Source organism: Silene latifolia, chromosome 6 (assembly GCF_048544455.1).
Source record: "Silene latifolia isolate original U9 population chromosome 6, ASM4854445v1, whole genome shotgun sequence".
Lineage (NCBI taxonomy): Eukaryota > Viridiplantae > Streptophyta > Magnoliopsida > Caryophyllales > Caryophyllaceae > Silene > Silene latifolia.
This window is the reverse complement of record NC_133531.1, coordinates 96,975,811-96,986,706: the sequence shown is the minus strand read 5'-3', so window position 1 is coordinate 96,986,706 and position 10,896 is coordinate 96,975,811. Positions and strand designations below refer to the sequence as shown.

The 10,896-nt window shown below is 41.9% G+C and overlaps 1 protein-coding gene across 1 annotated transcript; it reads right to left on the bottom strand.

The window, feature by feature from the left end:
* Window positions 1-3,207: 3,207 nt before the first annotated feature.
* LOC141588388 (uncharacterized) lies at window positions 3,208-4,392 on the bottom strand. Its single transcript, XM_074409832.1, has 3 exons — window positions 3,854-4,392; window positions 3,604-3,607; window positions 3,208-3,507 (listed from the first exon to the last, which is right to left on the bottom strand). The coding sequence occupies exons 1-3, from the start codon at window positions 4,390-4,392 to the stop codon at window positions 3,208-3,210; spliced, it is 843 nt and encodes a 280-aa protein (XP_074265933.1).
* Between the last annotated feature and the right edge of the window lie 6,504 nt (window positions 4,393-10,896).

Here is a 10,896-nt window from a genome sequence, read left to right as displayed (position 1 = left end):
TCTTTACCTATTGATGATTCTTTTCCTGATGAATCTTTGTTTGCTGTTTTGTCTTCTATTATTAACCAAGATCCTTGGTATGCAGATTTAGCTAACTACATTGTCAGTGGCACGCTGCCGCCTGACCTTTCTCATCAGTAGAGGAAGCATTTTCTGTATAACGCTAAGCAGTACTTCTGGGATGACCCTTATTTATTTAAGGAGTGTGCAGACGGTCTCTACAGACGGTGTATTCCGCGGTGGGAGACCAAAGTGATCTTGGAAGGCTGTCACTCATCCTCCTATGGTGGTCACCACGGTCCATCGCGTACCGTGGCTAAGGTACTTCAGTCTAGTTTCTACTGGCCCACTTTGTTTGCTGATGCTAAAGCTTTTGTCTCAGCTTTATTATAAACATCCTACAACTCGTTTGCATTTAACATTTTTGCTATAAGTATTAGTTGCTGCATTAAATTGGTTTAAGTGGACAATTTGTAGCTAGCTCTGAGTTTTCTTTTCTGTTCCATTAGTTTTGCATATAGTTTGCTTGGAGACAAGCAAAGGTTTGCTTTGGGAAAGTTTGATGCGTGCATATTATATAGACTTTTTTATACCATATTTGCACGCATATCTATGCATATTTAGTGGTGTTTAGCTACAAATGTCCCCCGAATAGTCTACTTTGGTTTGTCTTGTACTATTTGCATGTATGAACCGGAGAGGAGCATAATCAAGCCTAAAACATGTCCCTATGCGTGCATTTAGAAGATGAGTTGAGTCAGAGCTAGGAAACTACTATTTTGAGTTGCGAAAAGAAGTAAGGTAGCTAGGCGAGCAAACGAAGAACTTCAAGTTACTAGTGCCTACTTTGGAGAGCCATATCTCAAGTTATACAACATATTTTCATGTGCTTCCAATTGGAGATGAAACTTGTCCTCTTAGCTTTCCAACGCCCCCGGAAACGCTCTGTTTGCCCAAGTAACGAGGAAATGGCAGCCGTTTGAAGTTCAGTGCGCGAAGCAGGAATTATGCGCTGGAAACTACTCGATCGAGTAGATAGTGTTCGATCGAGTAGTTTAAAGTCCTCGATCGAATAGCTTATTTTAGATAGTGTTCGATCAAGTAGGTTTTCTACTCGATCGAGAGGTTTTGCTATATTTTACTCGATCGAGAGGTTTTAAACCACTCGATCGAGTAGTTTTCTATTTGCCGCAAGGTTTTAATGTCGTTTAGGTTAATAATTGTCTTTCATATAAATAGGAAAGACGTCATTAGGTCTAAACTCTCTTCTTTTCTCCTTTTTGCTCCCTTTTCTCTGTTGGACGCTGCTTCTCCCTATTTTTCCGGATCTTAAGTTGTAATTCCCCCTTTACTCTCTTTACTCTCTTTAATTCTCTATAATTTGCAATGTTTGTTTCTTCTTCATCTCTTGTTCTTGCTTTGTTCATTATTATGCATAGCTAAATATCCTGCTAGGATTTAGAGGATTCGATGATTTATTGTTAGTTGTTAATTAGGTTACAGATCTTTCGTTGTTATCATGTCTTTGTTGTTAATCATTGCAATTAACTGTAAATAGCTACTTGAATCGATGCACTTAGCTAATTAACCTTGGTAAGCCTTGACCTAGACTGGAAGGTTGGAAGGGGTGAGACCTGCAGTGAACATTAGGATGCTTTAGTGAGGGCGGAAGCTAAGTTAATAGTATTTTAGGGTGAATTGAGACCGGAAGGAGATATTCACTGCCCCCTAGATTGATACACGCGACCGATCTGTGACCTTAGCTGCAATTAACCGATATTCATCGATGACCCGACAATCCTAGTTCTCTTCCTTTATTGTTAATCTCTCTTACTCTTTTCTCACTTTAATCTCCTTTCGTTTTAGTTCAAACAACTTAAACCCCCAACCGTGACTATAGACAGACTAAGATTAATGAGTAGATAGTGACCGCCTCCCTATGGAGATCAACCCTACTTACCGCTGACTTCTGTTAGTAGTACTTAGGTATTTATTTTTGGTACTAAACGACGGTATCAAATTTTGGGGCCGTTGCCGGGGAAGAGCTGCTAGCTGTGGTTTATGCTTTAGAAAAATTTCGTTCTTATTTGATAGGGTCATAAGTTACTGTTTTTACTGACCATGCAGCGCTGAGACACCTTCTTGCTAAGAAGGAAGCTAAACCACGGCTGTTGAGATGGATACTCCTTCTTCAAGAGTTTGATTTGCAGATAAAAGATAAGAAAGGTGTTGAGAACGTTGTAGCTGATCATCTATCAAGACTGTTACAGCAAGAGGGAGAAGATTCTTTACCTATTGATGATTCTTTTCCTGACGACTCTTTGTTTGATGTTTTGTCTTCTATTATTAACCAAGATCCTTAGTATGCAGATTTAGCTAACTACGTTGTCAGTGGCACACTGCCGCCTAACCTTTCTCATCAGCAGAGGAAGCGTTTTCTGTATAACGCTAAGCAGTACTTTTGGGATGACCCTTATTTATTTAAGGAGTGTGTAGACGGTCTCTACAGACGGTGTATTGCCCAGTGGGAGACCAAAGTGATCTTGGAAGGCTGTCACTCATCCTCCTATGGTGGTCACCACGGTCCATCGCGTACCGTGGCTAAGGTACTTCAGTCTGGTTTCTACTGGCCCACTTTGTTTGCAAATGCTAAAGCTTTTGTTTCAGCATGTGATGCTTGCCAATGCTCTGGGAACATTTCAAAGAGACATGAGATGCCGCAGAATGGTATCCTAGAGGTCGAGGTTTTTGATGTCTGGGGCATCGATTTCCAAGGACCATTCCCATCTAGTAAAGGTAACAGGTATATCTTAGTAGTTGTTGACTATGTGTCTAAGTGGGTGGAAGCAATTGCTTCACCCCATTGTAATGCCAAGACCGTGATTAAAATGTTTAAAAAGATTATATTTCCCCGATTTGGTGTCCCTAGGGTCGTCATTAGTGATGGGGGAATGCACTTTAAGGAAAAGAAACTAACTTCCATTTTGTATAAGGTTGGTGTTCAGCACCGGCATGGTTTGGGGTATCATCCCCAAACTAGTGGTCAAGTTGAGGTCTCTAATCGCGAAATTAAAGAGATTTTTTTTTTGTTTTTTTTTTTGCAAAAAATTCTCATTTCATTTCAAAAGGAATGAAACTACATTTGCAAAAACTATCCACTAGGATGCCTTAGCAACTAAAGAAACTATACACACTAAAAGCTAGCAACTAAGGGACTGAGTGGTCAAGTAAAGAGCTAAATAAGGACTGAGGGAATTTGATATACAGTCTAGCCAAAACTAAACGCTTGATATTGCATAGAAGCCCAGCTGCATCAGTAGTCTTATGGCAAAAAATTCGTTGATTTCGTTCCCACCAGAGCTGATTAACAGCAGCAGCAAGAGAAGTATAATAACAGTGAACTTTCCAGTTGTTTCTGCTGCTACCAAAAGGACAGGCAACCAGAAGATGGGATAAAGAAGAAGAAAACTGAGGGAGGCTCATCCAACTCAGAATGGAACTCCAAACCTGAGCAGAGAAAGGACAAGAGAAGAACAAATGGCCATGATCTTTGTAACACCCCGACCCAAACCGGGTCGGGGGCGGTTACTTATGGTAGCTCACCAGGCTGTGTACATGGCCCACAGATCAACACGAGTCCTTTATAGCGCATTTTTGTCCTCACTCATGTGCATTCCGGAAACCTTCCCAGGAGGTCACCCATCCTAAGACTACTCTTAGTCAAGCACGCTTAACTGTGGAGTTCTTTTGCATGGATGGCCATAAAAGAAAGTGCACTTTGTTGATATGAGTAGTACTTCCAATCCCTTTAAGCACTAGTCATTTAAGCCTATCACTGGACCTCTTCAATTACCGTGGGGTGTTACAATCTTCCTCACTGGCTTTACAAAAGCTGCACCTGTTAGCAAACTGTAAACCCTTCTTTTTAATGTTATCCTGAGTTGCAAGCTGACTTTGGGCAGCCATAGAACAAGTAATACGATGACTGGGGAAAATGGACGAATAGGAAAGACCCTTAGTCCAGCCTCCTTGGGTGGGAGCAGCCCTAAAGAAATCATAGGCTAGCTGAAGATGGAAGTGAGAGCCATGAACCCAGGATTTAAGTAAAGCTTGAGCATTCTGAATAGAACCAGCTGAATCTACAAGAAGGTCACGGACTGCCAGGATCCCTTTCAGACTAGTAGAGAAAGAATCCTTAGCCTGCAGGCGCCAGATATCAGTCCCTTTCAACACATAAACCTGCTGCCACTTTGCCCAGAGACCAGAGGCAGGAGCAATAAGAAGAGCAATCCATTTGACAAGAAGAGCTCTATTCCAAGAAGGAAGATCCTTTATGTTAAACCCACCACCAAACCAGGGAGAGCAAATACTTTTCCAACTTTTGAAAACCATCTTCCTGCCAGTGCTTATAGGACTGCCTTTAAGACGCCGATTGGTGCATCACCTTATCAGTTAGTTTATGGGAAGTCATGTCATTTACCTGTTGAGTTAGAACGTAAAGCTTGGTGGGCAATTCGTGAACTTAACTTTGATCCTAAGTTGTGTGGTCAGAACCGTCTCTTGCAGCTAGATGAACTGGAGGAGTTTAGGCTCAATGCCTATGATAGCTCCCGCATTTACAAAGAAAAGACGAAAAGATGGGATTACAAAAGGATCTTACCTCGAGAATTTCATGTCGGGCAGAAGGTGTTATTGTTTAATGCCCGACTGCGATTATTTCCTGGTAAGCTGAAGTCCAGGTGGAGTGGCCCTTATACAGTGACAGCCGTCACTAAATTTGGGTTTGTTGAGCTAGAAGGTTCCGAGGGAAATAGATTCAAGGTGAATGGGCAATATGTGAAGCATTACCACGAAGCAAATAATGCAGACAACCGTGTCGAAGTCTTGTACTTCGACAATCTTGATGAGCCAGCTAATTGAAGCCAGAAAGGTCGTGCGGGACCTCTTAAACCTGTGCTTTCTGGGAGGCAACCCGGACTGTTTTGTTGTACTTTAGTTTAAACTTATTTTCTTTCTTTCTTTTAGCTGTGTGTTGAACTTCGAACGCTGAAGTATTATCGAGTCCTTTTGACACCAGATCTTCTCGATCGAACTACTCTGATCTGTTCGATCGAGAAGTTACGTGGTCCAGCTGCTATTTTACGTCTGTTGAGCTGCTGCGTGGCTACCCATGACCTCCCATGTTCATGGTCGGTTTGGGGAGGTCCCTCCCTACGCTATCTTGTAAGTTTTTCGACTCCCGCTATCCTTTTTTCCTTAGTTTGCATTTCTTTCCCTATTTTTGGTACAATGAGGGCATTGTACGGTTTGGTTTGGGGAGGTATGCATCCACATCGGTGTCTGCATGTTTACTTACATTTACGTTTGCACGTTTATCCATTTTTCGCATGCATCGTTGTTTTTATTTCAAAATCGCAACAAAATTCAAAAAAATTTCACGTTTATTTAGAGTCGGAACTTTTGAGCTTTGACGCTACATTGAGTCTTTACCCTTGCCCTGCATATTCTTGACCTTTTGTTGGCATGGTAATGTGCATAATCTATGAGTTTTTGTTTCTCTCTTATCTGAACGAATAGACTTGACTTATGTATTGGCAAGCTAATTTACATTCTAAGGTTAGAGCTTTATAAAATGGTGACATTCATGACCGGTTTCATGTAGGATGTAAGTAGTACTCTCTATAAGGCGTGTAACATCAATTTGCATAAGCATGAATTTAGTCTTCTTAATATCTATATGCATTCGGTCTGTGGATGGTGACACATGTTAGGAGAGGCAGTTACCTTTATTTTATTCTACCCATGAGCCTCACATAGCCAAATTGCCTTTCTTGTCTTGTTTAGCTACAATCTATAATTATGCCTACCCTAGCCGAGCTAGTAATCAGTAGCTATTGGGAATGTTTCATTGCGGTTTGCTTGTTTATCCGTTTTGAGAAGTTGGTGAAAAATGTTGAAGGGAATGGAAAGAAGAAAAACACGAAAAGAAAAATTGTGTGGCAAAGAAAAAAATTTGAAAAAGGAAAAAAAAAGGAAAAATTATGAAAAATCATGAGCTGAAGTTTAATATGTTGTGATTTTCCTCCCTTGTCCCATAGATATCTTATGGGGAGTTAACAATTTACGGTGTTTGGTGAGTTGAGTGCATCCATTTTGCACTGGTTTGTATTGATTTATTGAGTTTAAAGTTGGGATATATCTCCAGTTTGGACCCATTGTTGCTAGCTTGGCGGCTAACTCCACATATCCAACTTCATCTTAGCCCCTTCTTACCCAGTACCTCACTTACCTAAATATAAGTCCTTGGCATGTGTCTTGGTTATTTGTTGGTGGGAATGCATATGTACGGTTGTAGAGATTTTATTCATGTTAAACTGCATGCATGCCCTTATAGGTCGAGTTAGGTGAGTGTCTTTACTTCTTTCTATCTTTCACTTATATACTCACCCTGTGCCTAATTTGAGTGATAAGCGACCCGTGAGAGTCCGATATCTATGAGTCTCGCAAGGTCGACGGTTCGGTAAGTTTGAGACATTGATTTAATTCGTTTGCACTTATCATTTGCCACTTTGTTAGTCGTTGCATTAAACTGGTTTGGGTGGATGATTTGTAGCCGATGAGTTGGTCCCGTTCCACTAGTTGTTCGTAGTTGCATTCATAGTTTGCTTGAGGACAAGCAAAGGTTCGGTTTGGGGAGATTCGATGCGTGTATTTTATATAAGGTTTTTACCTCATTTTTACACGCATTTCTGTACTATTTATGTAGCTACAAATAGCCCCGAATAGTCTACTTTGGATTGTCTTGTGTAAATTGCAGGTACAGACCAGAAAGAAGATAAACCGAGCCTAAATTTGTCTCATTTGCATGCATTTGTGAAGAATAAGGAATCAGAGCTTGGAATCTATCACTTAAAAGACGCGTGAGCTGACCTCGGAAGGTGCCAAGAAGTCCTACGTGCTAATATAGCTCGATCGACCATTTATTAGTCGATCGAATGCTTAATCCTTTGAAGATTCACTCGATCGAGTTGTTTTGATACTCGATCGAGAAGGCTGATATAAGCAGTACTCGATCGAACTCCATTTTTGTTCGATCGAGAGGAATTGCTAATTTTGTCCTCGATCGAGTGGTTTCATTCTACTCGATCGAGAGGTTTTACATTGCATACGTGTTTTTGCCTATTTTCGAGTGGGCTTTGTAATTAGGATTTAATTAGGTTAAGTAGTACGTGATACTACTTCCTCTTGATCTCTAGACTACGACATCTCTCTCTTCCTCTCTACTCTCTCAGACTCTTACTTTGGAACTATTGCTTGGATCGAAAAACTTGTAATCGGTATCTCTTTCTTTAATCTTAATCTTAATCTTTTGCTTCTCTTTAATTCTCTCTCTTTATTTACATTTGTTATCATTAATCTTTTGCTGCTTGCTACCATGTTTAATTATTCTTGTTTATGTATGATTGTTGCTATTCCAATACTAATGCATAGCTAAATCCTTCGCTAAGACATAGGGGAGCCATGACTTTAAGGGAGTTGTAAATCGAATTTTTAGGTTTAATGCTAGTTTAGTTTATGTTGTTAATCGCTACAATTAATTGTTCTTATCTAATTGAGTCGACGCAGTTAGTCAACAAATTACAGTAAACCTTGACCTAGATCGGAAGATTGGAAAGGGTGAGACTGGTAGCGAACATTCGGGTACCTAGTGAGGGCGGAAGCTAAGCTATCTGTGCTTTAGGGCGAATTGAGACCGAAAGGAGATATTCACTGCCCCATAGACCGTACTTGCATTGACCTGAGACCTAGACTGTATGACTAAAGAATCATGGTGAACAGACTGTCTTAGCTGTTCTCTCTGTTTGCTTAATCTTTACTCATTTGTCTTTTCTCTCTTTCTTGATCTCATTAGATTAGAACAACCCTTTCAACCCCCAAGAATTGGTTACCTAGACGGACTTAATTAACGCTGATATTTTCCCATCTCCCTGTGGAGATCGACCCTACTTGCTGCTAACTTCTGTTAGTTGTATCTAGGTATTTATTTTTGGTACCTGACGACGATATCACATGATATTTGATTTATAACGTGGCATGTTAGAAATACGGGAGAAAGTTACTTTTGTTTGAGTATACAATAAGATACATATATATATATGTTGTTGTTTGTCGTTTTGCATAAGAGTATGGATGGTGGGAAGTGTGAGTTTGAACATGCGGGTAGTATACGAGTCTGTATGACTCGATCGATTGGGGGGCACTCGATCGAGTAGGTGAGTGACTCGATCGGGTAGGTGATTTTTCGTTTCTGGGCAGAAGTCTATTTTTGGGCACTCGATCGAGTAGGAGAGGACACTCAATCGCGTGGGGTCAACTCGATCGAGTGGGTGGTTGACTCGATCGAGTACGTTTTAGGGAGCTTTCTTGTCAGATTCTGGAGTCGAGGCACTCGATCGAGTAAGTGGGCAACTCGATCGAGTAACCTCAACTCGATCGAGTGGGTGATGAGACTCGATCGAGTAGGTGCTGTGCAGGTCGTTTTCGTGTTTTGAGATATGGGATATGTGTTCATGTTTACCTTTTCTTATATAGTTTCAAAGATGCCGCCAAAGAGAACAGCGTTGTATGCCAGGGCAGAGAACATGAGTATTAATGATATTGTTAAGATGTTGGAGCACCAAGATGCTCTTACTGAGGCTTTGAAGAGAGTGGGAAAAGATAAGGAGACAGGGCCGGATCACTCCAAGATAAGTGTTCACATAGCGAGGTTTAATCACAAGGAGTACTTGGGAATTGGGGCGCCAATTCTGCTGGATAATTGGCATAGGGAGATGGAGAATATTCTTAATCCGGTTCATTGCCGAGAGGAGCTTCGAGTGGAACAAGCTGCGTTCTACTTGATGAAAGCAGCTGGCGAGTGATGGGACAAGGTTAAGGTGAGTGCTTTGGAGATATATGTGAAACAGGGGTTACCTGCGATACCATGGGATGAGTTTAAGAAAGCTATGAGGCGAGAGTTTGTACCTGAGCATGTGCGCAGTAAGCTGAGGGAGGAGTTCAATGATTTTAAGATGACTTCTTATATGACAGTTGCCGAGTACTACCATAAGTTCAACGAGAAATCTAGGTATGCTGAGGACATGGGGCTAAGCCAAGAGAACTTGGCGGTGAGATTTGAGAAGGGGTTGACACCTAAGATCATGGAGAAGTTACCGGTAGGAGCCCTTACTGATGTTAAGGAGGTGTATGAGCGTGCTAGGAAGGCTGAGAGGTTAGTTGAGATGGCCAAGGAGAGCTGTGAGAGAGCTTCTGAGAAGAGTAAGGCTGAGAGTGAGGGTGGTGGTCAGTCTAGTTACAAGAAGGGCGACCATAACCAGGCAAGAGCGTACTCTTCAGGTTCGGGGTTTAGTGCTAGAGCTTCTTACGGGCGTGGCCGTGGTGGTGGTAGTAGCAGTTGGGGTATGACTTGTTTTAACTGTGGCGGTATGGGCCACAAGAGGCATGAGTGCACCAGCGCTATGAGTTGGGGTTTCCAGAGACCGTCACAGAAGAGTTTCTCTCAGGGTCCATCCCAGAGTTATGCTAGTAACAGGCTGGTTGGGTCGTGGAATAACAGGGGTGGTCAGAGTAACAACAATGGTGGGGCTAACCGCAATGGCGGTAATTCATACTAGAAATCGGCGACGAACAACAACAACTAGGCGTCGGCTGCTAAGCCGACTACCTCAGCTAGTGCTGTCCAGAGAGGTGGGCAGAAGACCAGTGGTAAGCTATTTATTATGGAGAAGAAAGCAGCTGAGGATGATGCTCACGTTATCACCGGTACTTTTCTTGTTAACGGAGTCTTTACCTTTATTTTGTTTGATTCGGGAGCGTCACGGTCGTTTGTATCATCGAGTCATGCTAAGCATTTGGGTTTGAGTGAGTATGAGTCTGTAAAAGAGGAAGTTTTTATACCGTCGGGTGAGTCTGTATCGTGTGGGCGGTTGTATAGAGGTGTGTCTATGATAGTTGGGCAGGTTGACCAACCAGTGGACTTGTTAGAGTTTCCTTTGGAGGGTTTTGAGATGATAATTGGTATGGATTGGTTGGGTAAGTACAAGGCTAAGATAGATTCTCATCAAAAGAGGGTTTCTTTGAGAGGTCCTAAGGGGATTAGTGTGTCTTATCGTGGGTTTGTTGTCAAACCCAAAGTTAAGTTGATTGCAGCAGTGACCTTGAAGTCTTACCTGAGGAAGGGGTGTTCGTTGATCTTGTGCCATGTGAGGGATCATCGTATGGAGAGTTCGGCAGTTGAGCAGATACCAGTGGTGGGAGAGTTTACAGATGTCTTTCCAGATGAGATACCGGGGTTGCCATCGAAGAGGGAGATTGATTTCAGTGTTGAGTTGAAACCGGGGACGAGGCCAATCTCTAAGGCACCATACCGTATGGGTCCTAAGGAGTTAAAGGAGCTGAAGAAACAGCTGGATGATCTGATTGAGAAGGGATACATTAGACCTAGTGTATTACTGTGGGGAGCACCAGTCTTATTTGAAAAAGAAAGATGGGAGTTTGAGGTTATGCACCGATTATAGGGAGCTGAACAGAGTTACAGTGAAGAACAAGTATCCTTTGCCGAGGATAGATGATTTGTTTGATCAGTTGAACGGTGCAGCGATCTTTTCTAAGATCGATTTGAGGTCGGGTTACCATCAGGTGAAGATTCGGGAAGAGGACATACCGAAGACAGCTTTTATATCGAGGTATGGTCACTATGAGTATGTTGTGATGCCGTTTGGGTTGTTTAATGCACCTGAAGTGTTTATGGATTTGATGAACCGGGTCTTCAGTCAGTTTTTGGATCGATTTGTGATGGTCTTTATCGATGATATCTTAGTCTTTTCTAAGACTAAG